This window comes from Gopherus evgoodei, chromosome 3 (genome assembly GCF_007399415.2).
Source record: "Gopherus evgoodei ecotype Sinaloan lineage chromosome 3, rGopEvg1_v1.p, whole genome shotgun sequence".
NCBI classification, from domain to species: domain Eukaryota; kingdom Metazoa; phylum Chordata; order Testudines; family Testudinidae; genus Gopherus; species Gopherus evgoodei.
This window is the reverse complement of record NC_044324.1, coordinates 132,325,939-132,348,484: the sequence shown is the minus strand read 5'-3', so window position 1 is coordinate 132,348,484 and position 22,546 is coordinate 132,325,939. Positions and strand designations below refer to the sequence as shown.

The window sequence follows — 22,546 nt, the reverse complement described above, 5'->3', positions numbered from 1 at the left end:
ATTCTCATGTACTTGCATCTTTCTCTCCAGCATTCGTGCTCTTCCTATTCTTCCTTTCCCCACTCACATCTATATTTTACTGTGTTCCATACCCAGGTGCTTCCATGTAGAATAAGAGTGTTAGAAAAGTTTTTTCCCAGTGATGATACTGTTCCACAACGTGCTTTATCTGCACTACTCTTGGTGTCCTGTCACAAGTGAAGGAAGTACAAGTGTGATCCATTGGTGAACGTGTGTTACAGATTCTCCTCCGTGCTGATCTGCAGAGGATCTGAGTTGTTACAGCCTCCAGTTATAGAGCCTTGGCTCTTAAGCTCCATCTGTAGCAGCACATGCTTTAAGTCTCCAGTTCAATGTGATTACTGCTATCTTGGCCAACATACCAGGGACCTCCAGAGCTAAAAGCATGAGCTGCTACAGTTTGAGCTGAAGAGTCAAGGCTGTAAAACTAGGGTTTGTAACAACTCATATACTCTGTGGATCAACATAGAGGGGAACCTGTAATAGTCACTTGGGGTTACATAAGCATCAGAAATGCTGCTCATAGTCTTAGCATGTGGACCTCTCTTATCTAGAATGCTGTCCAGACTCACAACAATAATGCATTACAGTAATTTGCCTTATTATGGATAAATGTAATTACTGAGCAACATTTTGCTGCAGTAGTGACTCACCAATAAATACAATCCTAAACAGGTGAGGAAACATTTCCCCATCCCCTTGTTCTTGGCCATTAACATTTTTCCATGCAAAGCTAATTTTCACATAGTGCTTTTGCTTCAGGGCTTTAGAAGAAAACTATTGTAGAAACCCTGATGGTGAGATCAAGCCATGGTGTTATACCACCAACAGCACAACACGATGGGAATACTGTAAGATACCCAGCTGTGATGAGACAGAAGCAGTAAACACTGGTAAGGAGAGTGAATGAACCTGTGATATGGAAGTTGAAGGAATAGTGGGAGATAGTCATTTTTTTTGTACCAATTGGAAATAAATTATTGTTTATTCATATTATTAATTTGTTGATCTGAACACTCTGCAGACCACATATGAACATTAGTGGAAGGTTGAACCTGTTGAGGGTTGGATTTAAGGCTGGTGGGAAAGTGCAGTGTGAGGAAAAAAGATTTTAGATCATATTGTTCTGCTGACTGCCTTGGCTTTGGAAAAAGTTACCAAGCAGTGGGCTTACGGAGTTTCATTTTTCCTTTTGAACTTAGTATCTTTTCTAACCTCAGAGAAGATTTAAGAAGTGTGGAAAAAGTTAAAAACAGGAAAAAAAGAAAAACAAAACCCTAGAAAGCATTAATCGATTGCATTCAATGGCAAGGAAGAAAAAAAATGTAGATAAAGCAGAAAAACATAATTAAAAATTCAATAAATATTCAATTTTTGAAAACTGAAATAAAAATTTCCTTTTGTTTTAAAATTTCTCATTGCAATTGTTTTAAAAAATGGTTAAAATAATTTTTAACAGAGAAATGTTATTGTTCTGGACAAAACTCCATTTTTTTGGTAAAAAATTTTTTTGGCTCAAATGATACAAGTACAATATGATCCCAGTTACCCAAATTGCTTGGCACCAATTAAGTATGTTTACATACACCAGATGTGTGTCCATTGATAACAAATCAATAGAAGCTGCAATAATGTAAGAGGAAACATCAGCCTCCAAACTCCAACCCCTGAAAAATGCAACCAAACACTTTCACTTGTTACATATCCTAACTAACAACCCCAACCTACTTCAGTACAAACAAAGGGAAATCACCCAAGGCAAGGTCAATCCAACCAGTAGAAGTATATCTGATATAAAACCACAACTTTGGATCCACATTCTGAACTTTGTGATTCTCTAATCCAAGTAGGACCATAAACACAAAATTGAAATTGAGATTACATCTAAGGAACAGCATCTGACTCATGAAGGTAACTCATTAAAATCTTCCATACATCCTCAGAAATGCCCCTTCTGAATGAGATCTTGTCTTAAGGTATCTGTGACAGGCAGGCTAATCGCTCTGACTTGTTTGTTTATTATTTTTATTTGTTTATTTTTGTTTTTCTGTGCTCATTTATCAAAGTAAAATTCACTTTTCAAGCACTGTTTTTTATTGTTCATTACAGATGCACTTGTGATTCAACAGAATCCAGTCATTGAGGATTGCTTTCAAGGCACTGGCCTGACTTACCGTGGCACAACTTCGTTGACTATCTCAGGAAAGAAATGCCAAGCATGGAGATCAATGTCTCCGCATAAACACACAAAAACCCCAACGGAATATCCAAATGCGTATGTTTACTTCAATCACTATCATAAAATCAGCTAGGCATTGTCCAGAAATCTATTAATTGTGCCATCCACTTGAAGGGACACAATCAAGTTAAAATTCACACTGCAAACAAATTTCTTTACCAATTTACTAAGAGTGCCTTGAGAGAGAGAATTTTAAAATCCATTCAATTGTTGCTATTTTAGCTCTTTGTTTAATTGTTTTAGTTTCTCCCACTTGGACAATGAAAATCAGCTAAGCCAGCTTCATTTTCAGGATCTTAAAACTGCAATGGTTTCAAAAACTGTAAGAGGATGCATTTCATTTAAAATAACATCTTTCATTATTATTTTTTAAAACACTGAAACATTTATATTGGTCGAAAATTTTAAAAAAGCTTGTTTTCACAACCTTTAAATTCTGGGCTAAAAGTAAGTACAGTGTCTTTTTAAATTGCCCTTAAAGAAATTAAGAGTTGTCATAAATATTACAAGAATCAGCCTTATGGCCAAATTCTGCCATCAGATCCACACTGTAGGTCACAGAAATATGCACTGTGTTATGTATTTAAGAATCTGACAGGGACAGAACACAGGGAGAATCTAAGAAAATGGAAATTACTTATGGACACAAATAGTGTTGCAATACAGACTGGTCAGGAATATCTATAGTATTTAGTATTGCTAAGTTATATGTATTTTGTGACTGCTGTAGTCATAATTAGGAGATGGGGGTTGGGAACATTATATACAGTGCTTAACTCCCCCGACAGTTAAGAAGTTTTTCCTAATGTTCAACTTAAATCTCCCTTGCTACAATTTAAGCCCACTGCTTCTTGTCCTATCCTCAGCAGTTAAGAAGAACAATGTATTGCCCTCTTCCTTGCAACAGCCTTTTATGTACTTGAAAACTGTTATCATGTCCCCTCTCAGTCTTCTTGTCTCCAGACTAAACAAACCCAGTTTTTTCAATCTTCCCTCATAGGTCATGTTTTCTAGACCTTTAATAATTTGTGTTGCTCTTCTCTGGACTTTCTCCAATTTGTCCACATCTTTCCTGAAATGTGGTGCCCAGAATTGGACACACTACTCCAATTGAGGTCTAATGAATGTGGAGTAGAGCAGAACAATTACTTCTAGTGTCTTGCTTATAACACTCCTGCTAATACATCCCAGAATGATGTTTGCTTTTTTTTTTTTTGCAACAGCATTACACTGTTGACTCATATTTAGCTTGTTATCCACTATAGCCCCCAGACCCCTTTCCGCAGTACTCCTTCCTAGGCAGTCATTTCCTATTTCGTATATGTGCAACTGATTGTTCCTTCCTAAGTGGAGTGCATTGCATTTGTTCGTATTGAATTTCATCCTGTTTGCTTCAGATCATTTCTCCAGTTTGTCCAGATCATTTTGAATTTTAATCCTGTCTTCCAAAGCACTTGCAGCCCCTCCCAGCTTGGTATTGTCCACAAATGTTATAAGTGTAGTGCTCTCTGTGCCATTATCTAAATCACTGATAAAGATATTGAAAGGAACTGGATCCAGAACTGGTTCCTGTGGGACCCCACTTGATATGCCCTTCCAACTTGACTGTGAACCACTGATAACTACTCTCTGGGAACAGTTATATGTTATATTAGCCTTTTTTATAACTACATCATATTGTCTCATATTCAATTTGTGATCCACTATCACCCTCAAACCTTTTCAGCAGTACTACCTCCTAGCCAGTTATTCCCCATTTTGTAGTTGTGCATTTTTCCTTCCTAAATGAAGTACTTTGCACTTGTTTTTATTGAATTTCATCTTGTTGATTTCAGACAAATTCTCTAATTTGTCAAGGTCATTTTGAATTCTAATCCTGTCCTTCAAAGTGCTTGTAAAACCCACCCAGTTTAGTGCTGTCTGCAGATTTTATAAGCATATTCTCCACTCCATTATCCAAGTCATTAATGAAAATATTGTGTAGTACCAGACCCAGGACTGATCCCTGTAGGACCCCACTAGATATGCTCTCACAGTTTAATAGCAAACCGTTGAGTAGCAAACCTACTCATTAAGTAAAGTCTCTCAATCAGTTGTGCACCCATCTTATAATAATTTTATTTAGACCTCATTTCCCTAATTTTCTTATGAGAATGTCCTATGGGACTGTGTCAAAAGACTTATTAAAATCATACATCACATCTACTGCACCCCGCCCACATCCACTAGGTCAGTAACCCTGTCAAAGAAGGTCATTAGTTTGGTTTGACCTGATTTGTTCTTGACAAATCCATGCTGACTGTTCTTTATAACCCTATTATCTGCTAGATGTTGACAAACTGATTGTTTAATAATTTTTTCCAGTACCTTTCTAGGTATCAAAGTTAGACTGACTAATCAATAATATCCTATGTACTCTTTGTTCCCCTTTTCAAAAATAGGTACTATATTTGCCCCTCTCCAATCCTCTGGGACCTCACACATCTTCCAGGAGTTCTCAAAGATAATTGCTAATGGTTCCAAGATTGTTTCAGCTAGCTGTTGAAGTACACTAGAATGAATTTCATCAGGCCTTGCTGACTTGAATACATCTAACTTATTTAACTAGTCTTTAGACTGTTCTTTCCCAATTTTGGCTTGCTCCTTGTTGTTAATATTAATTGTGTTGTGTAGCAGGTCACCATTAATCTTTTTAGTGACGCCTGAAGCAAAATCGACATTAAATACTTCAGCTTTCTTGATGTCATCAGTTATTAGCTTTTCTTTCCCACTAGGTAGTGCACCTACACTTCCCTTAATCTTTCTCCTGTTCCTAATGTATTTAGAGAACGTCTTCTTATTGCCTTTTATGTCCATGGCTAGATATAACTCATCTGGTGCCATAGCCTGTCTGATTTTTGTCCATACACGCTTATGCTATTCTTTGTACTCCTCCTTAGAAATTTGGTCATGTTTCCACTTTTTCTAGGATTCCTTTTTGATTTTTCAGGTCATTAAAGAGCTCCTGATGGAGTCATATTGGCCTCTTGCTATTCTTCCTGTCTTTCTTTTTCATCAAGATAGTTTGCTGCTTTGCCTTTAATATTGTTTTCTTGAGAAACTGCCAGCTCTCCTGAACTCCTTTTTCCTTTAGATTTTCTTCCCTGGGACATTGCCTACCAGTTCTCGGAGTTCACTGAAGTTTGCTTTTTTTAAAGTCCATTGTTCTTATTCTGCTTCTCTCGCTCCTTCCCTTCTTTATAATAATCATGAAATCTATCACTTCTTGATCACTTACACCCAAGTTGCCTTCTGCCTTCAGATTCACTATTAATTTATCCCTGTTGGTCAGAATCAAATCTAAAATGGCTGTTCTCATGGGTACTTCCTCAACTTTCTGAAATAAAAGGTTGTCCCTGATACATTTCAAGAACTTACTGAAAATCTAGTATTCCAATAAATGCCTGCATAATTGAAGTCCCCCATTACTACCAGTTCTTGTGTTTTGGAAATTCTGGTTTTTGTTCCAGAAATGCCTCCTCCTTTTCCTGATTTAGTAGACTGTAGTAGATCTCTACCATGATATCACCCTTATGTTTCCCCTTTTATTTTTACCCAGAGACTTTCCATTGGTCTGGCTCTTACTTCCATCTGGACCCCAGAAAAAGTGTATATATTATGGATGTATAATGCAACCCCTCCTCCCTTTTTATTTTGGCTTCTCTTCTTGAACAAGCTATACCGCTCTGTACAAATATTCCAGTCATGAGACTTGTGCCACAAAATCTCTGTTGCCAATTAAGTCATAATTTACTTTATGTACTAACGCTTCAGTTGTTCTGTTTATTCCCCATACTCCTTGCATTTGTGTATAGGTATCTAAAATATGCCAGTCTGTGTTATGCATAGTAAATAACTAACTAGGAAACCCATCTTGGATTGATAAATCAGAATGAAGGTTGGTGAGATCAATGTAAATAGCTATTCACTGGCCTTCTTAACACTCACTTCTGCCTTCTTTAGTCTGTCCAAAATAAAGAAGCTTAAATAATCCTGTCACAGCTCTCTAACCATGTTACTGTCTTCTCAAGTCCTTTCATGGAGTTCCTCTCTCTTTCAATGGAAGTTGAAACCCTGCTTACATGTCATCTTATCTATTCCACCCCATCTTGTCATCTGCACTTTGACCAACTGGTTGTTCCTTTTGCCTCCTCCTCCTTCAAGTCTGGCCTCTGGTGCCATTTTTCATTCTACTACCTGTGCCTGGAAATACATCCTTTTCTTCAGTGCGCCACCCATCTCTCTTCTCCTCTTTCAAATACCTACTCAATATCCACTTCTGTGGCCTTACTTTCCTCAGTGTCCTCCATTCCTGTGCTATCTGCTTCTCTTCTCTTGCTGCACCTCAGTCTCTGATTAAATATACCAGAATTTATATGACTAGCAAACTACATATTATATGTCCCACATTGTTCTCATCTAACCCTCATCCCTCTTTTCCATATCCATTTTGTCCTCCTTCATATTCTTTTAAGTGTCTGTATTTTATGCCCCAACACTGCACACGCTTATGCATGGGAGATGTCCCAATAAATTCAGTGGGACTATTCTTACACAAAGTTATTCACATGCAAAAGTGTTTGCTGGGCCTTAGACCATAAGAACTTTGAGGGAAGGACCTGGTATTTTCTTAAGTTTTATTTTAAAAAATTCTTCATTTTGATTTCTAAAGGCAACCTCCCCCTTCCCCCCCACCAAAAGTTCTGGATCTGTTTGAATATTTATTAATACATAGTTCCTAAGGCACTACTTGAATTGCAGGATGATTGTCAAAAAATTGTGGCTGAGTTGCAGGCAAGCCATGGAAAATTGCAGAAAAGTAATAATGGACCTTATTATTTGTGGTAATAAAGTCCATTATTTCTTTTCTGTGATTTTTCCACTGTCAGCCACCCAGAGCTGAGAGCAGAGGTCCAGGGCAGAGAGTGGGGTGTGGCAGCCAAGGCTCTTGTCAGCTCCATGCATGGTGGGGCTCCTGCTGTTAAAATTATGTTGGAAGCCTAATATTATGGAATCCACAATTTTCACAATATCGCCATGTCATAAACAGATAGCTAAGGGTTAATGTCTCTTTCACCTGAAACACCTGACCAGAGAACCAATCAGGAAACCGGATTTTTTCAACTTTGGGTGGAGGGAATTGTGTGTCTGGGGTCTTTTGTTTTCTGTCTGCCTGCTGTCTCTGAGCTTTGGAGAAGTAGTTTCTACTTTCTAGTCTTCTGTTTCTAAGTGTAAGGACAAAGAGATCAGATAGTAAGTTATATGGTTTCTTTTCTTTGGTATTTGCATGAATATAAGTGCTGGAGTGCTTTGATTTGTATTCTTTTTGAATAAGGCTGTTTATTCAATATTCTTTTAAGAAATTGCCCTGTATTGTGTCATCTTTATACAGAGAGAACATTTGTATTTTTTCTTTCTTTTAAGGCCTGTTGGAGTTTTTCTTTACTTCAGGGAAATTGAGTCTGTACTCACCAGGGAATTGGTGGGAGGAAGAGATCGGGGAGATCTGTGTGTGTGTTGAATTGGCTAGCCTGATTTTGCATTCCCTCTGGGGGAATAGGAAAGTACTTTTGTTTCCAGGACTGGGAACAGAGAGGGGGGAAGGGAAAAAGGATTATTTCCCTTTGTTGTGAGACTCAAGGGATTTGGGTCTTAGGGTCCCCAGGGAAGGTTTTTCAGTGGGACCAGAGTGCCCCAAAACACTCTAATTTTTTGGGTGGTGGCAGCAGGTACCAGGTCCAAGCTGGTGACTAAGCTTGGAGGTTTTCATGCTAACCCCCATATTTTGGACGCTAAGGTCCAAATCTGGGACTAAGGTTATAACACGCCAGTTAATAATTGCATACTGTTCTACTATTGTATACATTTGCCTTTTTAAAAAATAATATTATGACACCAGTCATTATTCAGCAAAACATGATATTGGCACAGCTTTTGGCTAAAATTCTGCAAATATTGTTTTATGTTTCCTCATGTGTAAAAAAAGGATCATGTTACCAGTTATAATGTCAATATGAACTTCAGCCCTCTGCTGATATAATAGCCATAAAGGATTTGTTCTTCCCACATGAAGGCAATAGAATTTCTGCTATATATGTTAAATAAATATATTGTGACAAAATGGCCAATGTTGATATGGTGGGGCCTGCGCTTTTCTTGGCAGGGGGCTAAGAAGTCACCCTTTGCCTCTGCTCTTGGGGTACCAAGGGCCCTGTTAGTGGCCCAGGAAGGTGGCAGTGGAAGGAAGCAGAGGAGGGATCCAGGTTTGCTTCTCACTCTGAGCCCCAGCCGCTCTCAACCCCTGCATGTTTCTTACCCTCTTCCCCTTGGGTAGGGTTACCCTCAGTCCTTGTCCCTGAAGCAGGGTCTCCCTTCCTCCAGTTCTCTGGTCTTTCAGGTCTCAGCAACACACCTCCAAACTCCAGTCCTCTCTCCTTCCTCACACCCCCTGACTGCCTGAAGCAGGGGGGTTTATTAGGTTCCTGACAGGGCCTTAATTGACTACTGGTGCTCCAATTAACCTGTAGTAACCCTCCCTAGTCTACAGGGAACCATGCCTTAATTAGCCTAAGGCTTATAGATTCATAGATTCATAGACTCTAGGACTGGAAGGGACCTCGAGAGGTCATCGAGTCCAGTCCCCTGCCCTCATGGCAGGACCAAATATTGTCTAGACCATCCCTAATAGACATTTATCTAACCTACTCTTAAATATCTCCAGAGATGGAGATTCCACAACTTCCCTAGGCAATCTATTCCAGTGTTTAACTACCCTGACAGTTAGAAACTTTTTCCTAATGTCCAACCTAAATCTCCCTTGCTGCAGTTTAAGCCCATTGCTTCTTGTTCTATCATTGGAGGCTAAGGTGAACAAGTTTTCTCCCTCCTCCTGATGACACCCTTTTAGATACCTGAAAACTGCTATCATGTCCCCTCTCAGTCTTCTCTTTTCCAAACTAAACAAACCCAATTCCTTCAGCCTTCCTTCATAGGTCATGTTCTCAAGACCTTTAATCATTCTTGTTGCTCTTCTCTGGACCCTCTCCAATTTCTCCACATCTTTCTTGAAATGCGGTGCCCAGAACTGGACACAATACTCCAGCTGAGGCCTGACCAGTGCAGAGTAAAGCGGAAGAATGACTTCTCGTGTCTTGTTTACAACACACCTGTTAATGCATCCCAGAATCACGTTTGCTTTTTTTGCAACAGTATCACACTGTTGTCTCATATTAAGCTTGTGGTCTACTATGACCCCTAGATCTCTTTCTGCCATATTCCTTCCTAGACAGTCTCTTCCCATTCTGTATGTGTGAAACTGATTGTTCCTTCCTAAGTGGAGCACTTTGCATTTATCTTTATTGAACTTCATCCTGTTTACCTCAGACCATTTCCCCAATTTGTCCAGATCATTTTGAATTTTGACCCTGTCCTCCAAAGCAGTTGCAATCCCTTCCAGTTTGGTATCGTCTGCAAACTTAATAAGCGTACTTTCTATGCCAACATCTAAATCGTTGATGAAGATATTGAACAGAACCGGTCCCAAAACAGACCCCTGCGGAACCCCACTTGTTATACCTTTCCAGCAGGATTGGGAGCCATTAACAACTACTCTCTGAGTACGGTTATCCAGCCAGTTATGCACCCACCTTATAGTAGCCCCATCTAAATTGTACTTTCCTAGTTTATCTATAAGAATATCATGCGAGACCATATCAAATGCCTTACATATTTCCCTTCTGCTACTCTCCTATCTCTCCCTGGTCCTGCTGTATCACAATATACAATTTCTTTAGTGCCAGCATGCGTACTTTGGTTTTGTAGGAGGTTCCTGTAAACCCTTTCAGTGCCTTAGGATGAATAAGAACACACTGTATTTATATTTGTAGGGACTTGAGGCAGAACTATTGCAGAAACCCAGATGGTGATAGAGCCCCGTGGTGTTATACCATTGATCCCAGTGTGAGATGGGAATACTGCAATCTGAGGCGGTGTAGCAATACACAAATAAATTTACCGAAGCCCCCTCGGCCAACTATGGTATCAACCCTTCGTACAACAACAGCCACCCAAACAGGTAACCAGCAAAATATAGTCATTATGTCGAAGTCTTATAGCATTTAATATGGCTTCCATCCATCAAAATGCTTAAGTACATATTTAACCTTAAGCATATGAGCAGTCCCATTGAAGCCAGGCCTTAACAACTTGCACCATCAAGTCCGTATGCATTAGTGCTTCAGATACATGCCTGAGGCCCTGACTTCTAGAGTCATGTGAGGTCAGATGTATCTAACCTTTCCTTTCAAAAATATTCTAACACTCAGGGCTGCCAGGAAAAGCTTCAAGATGTGGCCCCAGTGTAAGTGATGCATGACGTCTGCGTATGTTTTCAGAGAGCCTGAAACTGGAGCTCAGAGAAGTGTGAACTGCCCCATTCATCTTCATTAATTATTAACTCTGAAACTCTCCTGAGAGTACCCTGGTGACACCAACCAAGCAAGGAACTGGTGTAATGGGAGCTTTTTCAATTGTGTTTTCCTAATTCAATTGTAGAAGATATTTGGCCTGATATTTTATGAAATAAAATTGGAATTTCATAAAATTGCTCTAAATTCACACATTTTGTGAATTCCCAACACACATTTTGACAAAAAACAAACAACATTTTCATTATCAGTATTTTGCTCATCTCCAGCAATATCCTAGCCTACTCTATCTTATACCATCCTGCTAGTTTCTTTTTCTGCTATACCACAGGGCATTTTAATACCAAAAGTACATAACCTCTGAATTTGGCCCAGTGATCTGTAGCAAAGAATCACTCTCTCTTGTTTTCTTTCCTAGTTGCAGACTGTGTAGTTGGCAATGGTCTAGACTATCGTGGTACAATAGCAACCACTGCGAGTGGCAAGACTTGTCAAGAATGGAGTTCACAGAAACCTCACAGCCATGATTATTTCACGCCAGTGACTCATCCCCGGGCAGGGCTGGAGAGAAACGTAAGCAGCGGTTCTGCCAATGCTTCCCTCTGTCGAGCAGTCACTCTTTCTGCTCTGACATATTTGTGGAACACTGAAGAACTCGTCTTATTTTAATTTACTTTTCTCAGGACAAACTAAGAACCTGATCATGTAAAAACTCTTATTCAAGTGAACAGATCTGCAGGTAGCCTCCCCTGCTGAAGGAGCAGTTTGTGGTAGCAGCCGGGACAGAAGGTGGGGGGGACACAAGACTGGTTCCAGGCTTCTCCAGCCACAGCACACTCCTCAAACATCCCTCCAGACAGCACCTATGGCCCATCCCAGGACACAGCCACCCCACAGCCACCCTCCTACCCCCAGGGCCAGCACAATCCATTAGGCGACCTAGGCAGTCACCTAAGGCGCTGACAGTTATGGGGCGGCAACTGCGATGGCCGAACATCCAGTCGTCATTGGTATTTCGGGGGTGGAACCTTCCGCCGCCTCTGTCAGGGGCACCATTTTGGGTGCAAGACCTTCCGCCGCCTAGGGTGCCAAAAAGGCTGCTGGCACTCCTGCCTATCCCAGCACCCCTCCAGCTACCCTGACACTCCCCCTTGCACCCAACAGTGCCAAGTTTTGTGTGGTTCCATGTCCTACCCCTGCCATGGCTTGTGGCAGGGTGTGTGTAGGACACACGGGGCACTCTTAGCATTGCCAGTTTCCTCCATTTCATCCTCAGTAATGTGGTTTTGGCCTCCGCTGGACTCAGACTCCCAATGAAAAATTCCAGTTCCCAAATCCCACTGGGGGATAAACTCCCTCTGATTGGGTGCCTGCCCCACTTCCCTGCCTGCTGGGGTGGAGCAGGGCTGCAGCAGGCTGCGCTCTCCCTCCCCGTAGCAGCTGAGGAGAGTTTTGAGGTAAACTGATAGGGCAAAGGGAGCAGCTGACACCATTTTCACAGGAGGAGGGGGCAGAAAAAGTCTCTCTCCCTCCTCCCGTCCTGGGAGCAATGGGTCCATCTGCTGTCTCCCTCCCCCTTCCCCTCTGCAGCCTCCAACACCTCATATGGGAACAGGGGGATGAAGAATGTGTAGAGCTGCAGTCAGAGCAAAGGTGCTCTGAGCAGCAAGGGGGAGATGTGGGGGGCTGGGGTGCATAATTTATTGGACTTTGGGCAGATATGGGGTTGTATGGCAGCAAAATTGATGTGGGGATTAGGAGGTGCCTAAGTAATTGCTGGGCTAGTGGGGTAGAGAGTTAGAATGTAGGGGTGCAGGAAGAAGCTGCTTCATGGTGTAAACTAGATTCCAGCCAGCGAGAGCTCCTGCAGCTGGGGCCAGCTGGGCTTTGCATGTTTGGGGCTGCCTATAAATTATATAACATGCTCTTTGGTGATTTTTCAAGACCCACGATCCTTTGGAACAACAAAACAAACATGCACAATTGAGGACCAACCCATCCCCTAATGTGTTATGTAATTTATGGACAGTCCCTGTGGGGGAGCTGGCAACACTAACTGAGGCACACCCCAGAGGGAAGTCCAGAACTCAAAAGAAACACTCACAGCAATTGCGTTAAAAAGAATTCTCCTGATTTCTGAACGTTTGGAGCTGGAATTCTGCACTCTCATTCATCCATGAGAAAAGCTGCACCTGGAGAAACCCAAATCTTGGCAGCTTTGATAGTCCCCTTGATATTAATGGATCTGCAAGTACCAGTAAAGTCTACTTGCATGAGTACGCTTTTGCAGGATTAGGCCCTGTTTGTTTGTTTTTGTTATGTTTCTAATCTACAGCAGAAGTGCTTTTCTTTCATGAACTGAAATTAGGGCATATTTATCAGAACTGTCCATTGCATTTGGGTGGGGGTTGGTTTTGGGAAAGATTAATGGATGCACCCAAACATAGCGGGGAGGGATAGCTCAGTGGTTTGAGCACTGGCCTGTTAAACCTAGGGTTGTGAGTTCAGTCCTTGAGGGGGTCATTTAGGAATCTGAGGCAAAAACCTGCCTGGGGATTGGTCCTGCTTTGAGAAGGGGGTTAGACTAGATGACCTCCTGAGGTCCCTTCCAACCCTGATATTCTATGATAATTCACTAATTTGATATGAAATATGTATTCCTCAGAGAGGGAATCAAACAGGCTATGCTATGATCATTCTTTGGTGTTGGAGAAAGATTCATTCCTCTTCCTACCACCTGCACAAATCCCCAGCATTTCAGATTGAGCCCAGAGAGATGGATTTGCCCCTAAGCTGTGGCTAGGTGGCACAACTGGTTAACACCCTAGGCAGAATTTGGGGTGAGAGCCTGTTTGACATAGTTCTTTTTTCAAATGCATTGAGATAAAATGCTGAGTGCAGATAAAATCAATTACATCTTACACCATAGCACCTTCCTAATAGAAAAGACTCTAGCTCCCACCCCACATCCAAAGCAATCCCCTCCTTCCTAAGTATTAACTCAGGAAAAAGCCTGTGTAAATAAACATATTCTAATGATATTGGATATGTTTATTCACGAAAAAACCCACAAGAGAATTCAGCAGATTCTCAGGGGTCAGCTCACAACTGACACAAATGGTGGAGAGGAGCGGAAACATTTAGGGTACATCTTCACTACCGGCCGTATCGGCCAGCCATATCATCTAGACGCAATATATCGATCCCCGAATGTGCTCCTGTCGACTCCGGAACTCCACCAACGCGAACGGCGGTAGTGGAGTCGACAGGGGGAGCCGTGGACGTCGATCCCGCCCCGTGAGGACGGTAGGTAACTCGATCTAAGATACTTCGACTTCAGCTATGCTATTCACATAGCTGAAGTTGAGAAGTTGCGTATCTTAGATCGATTCCCGCCCCCTCCAAGTGTAGACCAGCCCTTAGACATTTCTGAGCACTGCAGTGTTTAAGTATTGATATGCAGGTTGTGAATGATGTGCATTGGCAAGCTATGTAAGAGAAGCTTTCACTGTACCTGCCTGGTCCCATGACATATGGGGTACCTTGCAAACCTCAAAACAGATGCTCTTTGCCATCTCCTCAAGATCTTGAAAACAAAGTGGGATTTGGAAATGTGCTTAGCATTGGCTTAACCACTCTGATTGACTTCAATGATAACAGAGTTAGGCCAACGCTGAGCGCTGTAGGAAAGTCCCATCTTATGTTTGTTGTACCCTTGAGTCATTGGAGCAATTGGAGTTTCAGGCTGGCTCTGCTATTTGTGGCTTGCCTGGCTGAAGAAAGGTGTATCAGTTTTTCTTTCATGACATTTCCCTAAATTCATCTAACAGTTTTGAGAAAAAGAAAACAAAGGAGTTTATTGCAATGAGAATAATTGATTATTGACAAAACAGTGAAATAGTGTCTGGGGAAAAAAATCCAATATTTAGTTTTATTTTATAAAAGCATAAATCAATAACTTTTTAATTCCCTTCTTAATTCTCAGAGCTTCACTGTTTGTTTGTTCATTTCTGTATTTATTATAGTATTGCAGGAATCCTGACGGAGATATTAATGGTCCTTGGTGCTATACGACAGACCCGAAGAAAGCCTGGGAATACTGTGAAATCACCAAGTGCCGTAATTATTCTTTAGAGTCTTGTCTCCCCCATTTACACTATTGAAAATGTTTTATGACACTTGCGATGGGTAATTTTATTTTTTAATCTGAGTGGAAAATACAGGCTTTAACAACAGCTTTGTATTTCAAATTATAGCTCCATGTAACTGACAACAGCATCTGCTGGTCATAATCAGCTAAAGTTTAGGTAAGAAAGTGGTGTCTAATCGCTACAAGATTGTCTGATCTCTACAGAATATGCTGTTTGTCATTGCTGGAGGTAGTCATCCAAAAACTGAAGCACCCCACATCACTAGCAGGGGCAGCTTTAGACATTTCGCCTCCCCAAGCATGGCAGCATGCCATGAGGGAGCGCTCTGCTGGTCGCCGGCCCCGCAGCTCTGGTGGACCTCCCGCAGGCGTGCCTGCAGAGGGTCCACTGGTCCCGCAGCTCCACCGAAGTCGTGGGACCAGCGGACCCTTGGCAGGCATGTCGCCGAAGGCACCCTCCCTGCCGCCCTCCCGGCGACTGGCAGAGCGCCCCCTTGGCATGCCGCCCCAAGCACGCGCTTGGCATGCTGGGGCCTGGACCCGCCCCGATCACTAATCACTCTTAAAACATCTTGGGCAAACTCTATGCAGAGGTTCTTATTCGCGGTTGTAACTAAACCCCATCCCAGAGGATAGGCCTGATCTAAATTCCATTAAATTGAATGGGAGTCTTCCCACTGGCTTCAGTGGGTTTTGGATCAGGCCCTAAATCTGCAGGTTGCTCTCACTGTTATTCTGTCAACTGGCACAAGTAAGGAGAAGGCTGAGCCAGGCTGACCTAGAGATATTCTTATTTAGTGCATCTTCCTGGGATCCTCTGCTGGAGGGCTGCAGTCCTAGACATAAAAATAAATCTGCCCTTCCCTGGCAAAATGCCCTTCATGGTGGCTGGGGAGTGCATCTGGCCTTAAATATTTAAGAGCAAAGCCCATTAATTTGTTTACTTAAAAGGAAAGGCATTTGGGGGTCAAGAAAGAGAAAGCATTGAAGGTGCATGTTTTACTCCAAGCTTTGTATTGAATTTATAGAGCAAGGCTCATATTCTAGCTTCTAGGAGACATGAACAGGAGCTGCACGCATGCATCTGACAAAACACAGGCAGCTAGTGGGCTGTGACTTCTGCTTCCCACACTGATTGTAATCATCTCACTCTTACCTTGTGCTCTCCACCCCCAAATGTTCGTTGTATCCACCTGTTGTCTTTTGTCTTACAGTTACACTGTAAGCTATTTGGGGTAGGAGTTGGTATTTTGTTATGTATGTTCAGTGCCTAGCGCAATGAGGTAGTGGCCGGTAGGCCATACTGCAATACAAATAAATAACCACAACAACAGTGACCTGAAATGAGACTATCCCCAATACATGCTTTCTAAAGATTTTATTCTGCAAGGGTTAATAATTCATATCCAAGATACTGTGTGCAAATCAAAACCCTGGGACTCACTGAATTAAATAGGAGGTCTGACTGCATATGGAACTCAAGATGTAACTCCAACTTTTGAGCTCTCTGGAATAGGATTTTAAAAGTGCAGAAAAACAGGAGCACTCTGGTTTGCTTGTAATGGCAAATATTACATTGACCACAGACATTTTCCTAAAACAATTTGTTTGAAACAGTAACTAAGAAGAGGTGGGTTTGCGAGATCTCTCCCTAAAAATAGCCAAACTAGCTGAAACCTTTTAAAAATTAAAATAATGTATATGCAAATATGTGCTTACACTGTACCTAACGTGCACACACAAGAGCTTGAAAATACAGCCTATGGCTGGGAGCTGGATTGCCTGTCAGTTAATTAATTATGTGTTGCTGTACTACAGTAGCATCTAGAAGCCACAGCCCACTGTGTTCAGCACTGTACAAGCATAAAACAAAGAGACAATCCCTGCCCCAATAATGTATATAATTTCTCCCCTCGATGTTCTTGTAAGATGGACACATGATGCTTGTCCTTTGGGAGTATCCCTTACCAAACCCCAGAACAGAGCAGGTAAGCAGAGTAAGTGATACTGCAAGATACACACACCACAACTGTAAACCAACCCCACTGGCTTTATTGTAGGGTATACAAACTCCACAATAGAGAAGAAGGGTTTAAAGAGCAGTTCTGGGCCCAGGCAGCCTCACCACACCCCACCTGCAAAGGTTGGAGGAGGAGGAGGTTAGAGAGAGTAGCTGAGTGGCAGGCAGACAGTGGAAGTAAACTGCACTCCCTAGTGAGCTACTGTGGCCTGACCATTCCTGCAAAGAAAGGACTAGTGAAACTGTGAAGGGTAGAAACTTTATTTTTATTTTCAGTTCTTTACTTTATCTTGTGGGAAGAGAGGGTAGCAAGTGATCCAGGGAGGCAACTGTAAGCTGCCCTCCATTATGCCCTGGATCAGGCCCCGGTGGAGAGGATGGCCCTGGATTTCCCTAACACTTTTAAAGAGGGACAACTCTGAAAACGTATCCATTGGTGGGGAACACAGAGACAGTGACTAAACTTCATTTACCATTGCTACAGATTAGTTTAAATGCAGTCAGAAGATATGTTTTTTAGGGTTGTTGTACTCAGTCAGAGATGAAAGGATACTTACTGAGGCAATTTGGGGAATGTGTTTTCTTATTTTTCTTTTGTTCTTCCCCCCCCCCTTATTTTAATTTTAGCCCCATTTTGTTTCTGACTCACTGATATCCAAATGATACATCTGTAAACTTTTTGCCATGTAAATCAATGTGTTGTCATCTTGAAAGCAGTATTTTGGTCACAGACATTATTAACTGTTTCAGGGAAGAATAACCTAATAATGTTTATGCAGTTTTTGCTGTGTAATCCCTTCATAAAGAGTAACAAGCTAGAGAAGGTGTAACGACAACATTCCTCTCCCCATTTATTTAAATATATTGTGGATGGTATAACAGCTGCTTTAAAATTCTTCAGGTTGACTTCATTTTGTTTTTTAGCTTCTCCCAAATATAAGTGTGGAAAAGCCAAGGTCCTTCCAAAGCTGTGCCCTACAAGGATTGTGGGCGGCTGTGTTTCAAATCCACACTCTTGGCCCTGGCAAATCAGTCTCAGGACAAGGTATAACTATTCCACATTGCATTACAACTTACAAAACACCTCAGTAACAACTTTACAGAAAAGACCTAACTCTTCATGTTTCTGTATGTGGAGCTGACGCCTTCTGGAGAGTAATCTTGATCTCTCCCTAAAAATGCCTCCAAACGGAAATGCCTCTAAAATAAATCTTTTAAACAAAATATATTGCACAACCTTTTTTCCTCTTGACAAGATTGCCCCGAGCTAGTAAACATAATTTAGTTAACTAGAACCCCTCCTATTTTGTCCTAAACATTTACATAGGGCAGATTTGAGCCACTAGTCCAAAATCTGCTTTAATTTTACTGACGTGGGAAACAAATAATTCCCATTGAACGCAATGGGAGTTATTTGTATTCTGCCATCGGGATTTAGACCCAGGGGTGGAGCTAGCAATTTAAAATTTGTACAGATGGATTTCTGTCATCCTTGCTTATACAGGATCCAGTCCTCTTTCCACTGCAGCCAATGACAATACTTCCATTGACTTTGATCAGAGCCACATAAAAACCATAATCTCCATGACCTAACGTTTTCAGTGTCATGTTGGTTGTGGTTAGTTATAGAGCTCTAGCAGTGCTAAGAAAAGGACTGATGAAAATGCCCACAAAAATCTGCTGGTCACCATAAAAAATGTTGTCCTCAAGGCAATGAAAATTGTATACCTTGGCATCCATTATATATGCCTATCTACTGCTATAGTTCAAGTCACCTACTCACAGCTATACATGGTTGCAAGCTTTTGCAATTTGTCCAGTAGGACACCACAAACCAACTGGTTAAGATTAGGGCTGTCAATTAATCACAGTTAACTCATGCAATTAACTCAAAAAATTATCATGATTAAAAGAATTAATCATGATTAATCACACTGTTAAGCAATAGAATATCAATTGAAATTCATTAAATTTTTTCAGATGTTTCTACATTTTCAAATATATTGATTTCTATTACAACACAATACAAAGTGTACAGTGCTCACTTTACATTTTTGTTCCAAATATTTGCACTGTAAAAATTATAAAAGAAACAGTATTTTTCAATTCACCTCATAAAGGTACTGTAGTGCAATCTCTTTATCATGAAAGTGCAACTTGCAAATGTAGATTTTTTTTGTTATATAACTGCACTCAAAAACAAAACAATGTAAAACTTTAGAGCCTACAAATCCACTCAGTCCTACTTCTTGTTCAGCTAATTGCTAAGACAAACAAGTCTGTTTACATTTACAGGAGATACTGCTGCCTGCTTCTGATTTACAATGTCACCTGAAAGTGAGAACAGGCATTCGCATGGCATTTTTGTAGCTGGCGTTGCAAGGTATTTACGTTCTAGATATGCTAAACATTTGTATGCCCCTTCATGCTTCGCCCTCCATTCCAGAGTACATGCTTCCATGCTGATGATGCTCGTTAAAAAATAATGGGTTATATTTGTGACTGAACTCCTTAGGCGAGAATTGTATGTCTTTGGCTCTGTTTTACCGGCATTCTGCGTATATTTCATTTTATAGCAGTGTCGGATGATGACCGAGCATATGTTTGTTTTAAGAACACTTTCACAACAGATTTGACAAAAGGCAAAGAAGACACCAATGTGAGATTTCTAAAAATAGCTACAACACTTGACCCAAGGTTTAAGAATCAGAAATGCTGTCCAAAATCTGAGAGGGACAAGGTGTGGAGCATGCTTTCAGAAGTCTTCAAAGAGCAACACTCAGATGTGGAAACTACAGAACCTGAACCACCAAAAATGAAAATCAGCCTTCCGCTGATGGCATCTGATTCAGATGATGAAAATGAACATACATCGGTCTTCTCTGCTTTGGATCGTTATCGAGCAGAACCCATCATGAGTATGGACGCATATTCTATGGAATGGTGGTTGAAGATGAAGGGACATATGAATCTTTAGCACATCTGGCACGTAAATATTTTGCAATGCCTGCTACAAGAGTGCCATGCAAATGCCGGTTCTCACTTTCAGGTGACACTATAAACTAGAAGTGGGCGGCATTATCTCCTGCAAATTGTAACCAAGTTGGTTTGTCTGAGCGATTGGCTGAAGTAGAACTGAGTGGCGTTGTAGGCGCTAAAATTTTACATTGTTTTATTTTTCAATGCAGTTTTTTTGTACATAATTCTATATTTGTAGGTTCAACTTTTATGATAAAGAGATTGCACTGCAATACTTGTATGAGGTGAATTGAACAATACTATTTCTTTTGTTTTTTACAATGCAAATATTTGTAATAAAAATAAATATAAAGTGAGCATTATACACTTTGTATTCCATGTTGTAATTGAAATGAATATATTTGAAAACGTAGAAAACCTCCAAAATACATTGCGATTAATCATGCAATTAATCTTTTTAATCACACAATTAATGGCAATTAATTTTTTTAATCGCTTGATAGCCCTAGTTAATATATGTCATATTACTGATTATACTTCTGAACATAGAACACTCCTGTTGAAATTGGGACAATCTTTCAAAATTCAAGATAGGTGTCAACTATCTTTTCTCATGTTTTGAGTCAACCAAACCTCAGCTCTTGATGAAAATCAGTATTTATTTTCTCATGATCTGTAGAATAAAATCTGGGAATCCTAAAAGCTCCTGAATAAGCAAAGATGATAGTTTACCAGTAGTCCTCACTGTGCATTGCTGTGATAGTGGAGAATTAACTTCACATTCTCAAACTAATCTCATGCCTTTCCTTTCTATTCCAGTTTCAACATGCATTTTTGTGGTGGCACTCTGATAGCCCCACAGTGGGTTCTTACCGCCAAACACTGCTTAGAGCGGTAAGTGTCTATTGTAGCTAGATGCAGATATTTCCTACAACTGGAGAGGAATATCAAAGGGGAAAAAAGTGTGCCTGGCAAGGTGTTTCTTTGATCTGTCTGAACCAGAAGCTGGTTTTTGCCAGAAGGTGGGAATGAGTAACAGGGGATGGATCACTTGATTACCTGTTCTCTTCATTCCATCTCGGGCCCCTGGAACTGGTCACTGTTGGAAGACAGGATACCGGGCTAGGTGAACCTTTGGTCTGACCCAGTGGGGCCATTCTTATGTTCTTAACCAGTCAATGCTGCACCTACATGATGGTTCTTAGAGTGGTTAACTGCTCTGTTACTTCTCATCCCCAAGCTCAGTTCATTCAAGTTAGAGCAGAGAGAAAGAGAGAGGATAAGAGCGAGGATCCTTACTGAATAATGTACCTGTTCATATCTGTAAGGGCAGCACATTCAGGCCCTGATTTTGTGCATGTGGAATAAGCAAGAGATGCTCAGATATCTCAAGAGAGCAACTTACTATCTTGAGGAGTCACCCAGCTATGTGAAGCTGACAAATTGATGGCTGAAAAGAAAGCTTCATGTCATAATAAATGTTAGTGGGATATGTGAAGAGACCTTAATAAGCAAAACTTTGCATCCAAAACAGAGTATCTAGTCATCTGACTTCATGGTTGCTGTAGCTATAAGAGTTTGAATATTTGCAGTTTTATTGTTGCATTCAAACTGTCACATAGATGACATTTATAGATGCAAAATTCCCAGCTGAGACCAGAACGTGTTTTGTTTTTCAGATTCTGATACAAAGAGATGACCAAAAATATGATTTCATAGACCTAAAGGCCAGAAGGGAGCATTGTGATAATCTAATCTAACCTCTGCACATTGTAGACCACAGAACCTTACCCACCTTCTCCTGTAATAGATCCTGAATCTCTGGCTGAGTTACTGAAGTTCTCAAATCATGGGTTAAAGACGTCAAGTTACAGAGAATCCCCCATTTACTCAAGTTTAAACCAGCAAGTGGCCTGTGCCTAGGGAGACCAGATAGCAAGTGTGAAAAATCAGGATGGGTGTCAAGGTTTTTTCCCCACTTTGAACTTTAGGGTTCAAGAAGTGGGGACCTGCATGATCACTTTTAAGCTTAATTACTAGCTTAAATTTGGTACGCTGCCACCAACCAGAAGTCTGTGTCTGGCACACTTCTGTTCCCCCAAAACCTTCCCTGGAGAACCCAAGACCCAAACCCCTTGGGTCTTATAACAAGGAGAATTTAACCATCCCCCTCCTTTCCCCCCCATCAATCCCTGGTGAGTTTAGACTCAATCCCTTGGATTCTAAAACAAGGAAAAATCAATCAGGTTCTTAAAAAGAAAGCTTTTAATTAAAGAAAGAAAAGGTAAAAATTTATCTCTGTAAAATCAGGATGGAAAATGCTTTACAGGGTACTCAGATTCATATAGACTAGAGGGACTCCCCCCACCCCAAGTCTGAGATTCAAAGTTACAGCAAACAGAAGTAAAAATCCTTCCAGCAAAAAGACACATTTACAAGTTAAGAAAACAAACATAAGACTAATCCACCTGGCTATTACTTACTATTTTGAAACATGAAAGACTGATTCAGAAAGATTGGGAAAACCTAAGTGTACCTCTGGTCCCTCTTAGCCTCAAGAGCGAACAACCAACAGAACAAAAAGCACAAACAAATACTTCCCTCCACCAAGATTTGAAAGTATCTTGTCCCCCTATTGGTCCTCTGGTCAGGTGTCAGCCAGGTTTATTGAG

At 41.0% G+C, this 22,546-nt stretch overlaps 1 protein-coding gene across 1 annotated transcript in view; it reads left to right on the top strand.

The window, feature by feature from the left end:
• Positions 1-22,546, top strand: part of LOC115647548 (plasminogen-like) — a 63,332-nt gene that overhangs the window by 27,402 nt on the left and 13,384 nt on the right. The window contains exons 9-15 of the mRNA XM_030554264.1: positions 784-914; positions 2,131-2,296; positions 10,186-10,373; positions 11,150-11,298; positions 14,751-14,844; positions 17,820-17,940; positions 20,694-20,768. Of these exons, the coding sequence (XP_030410124.1) occupies positions 784-914; positions 2,131-2,296; positions 10,186-10,373; positions 11,150-11,298; positions 14,751-14,844; positions 17,820-17,940; positions 20,694-20,768 (924 nt within the window). The remainder of the gene's footprint in view (positions 1-783; positions 915-2,130; positions 2,297-10,185; positions 10,374-11,149; positions 11,299-14,750; positions 14,845-17,819; positions 17,941-20,693; positions 20,769-22,546) is intronic.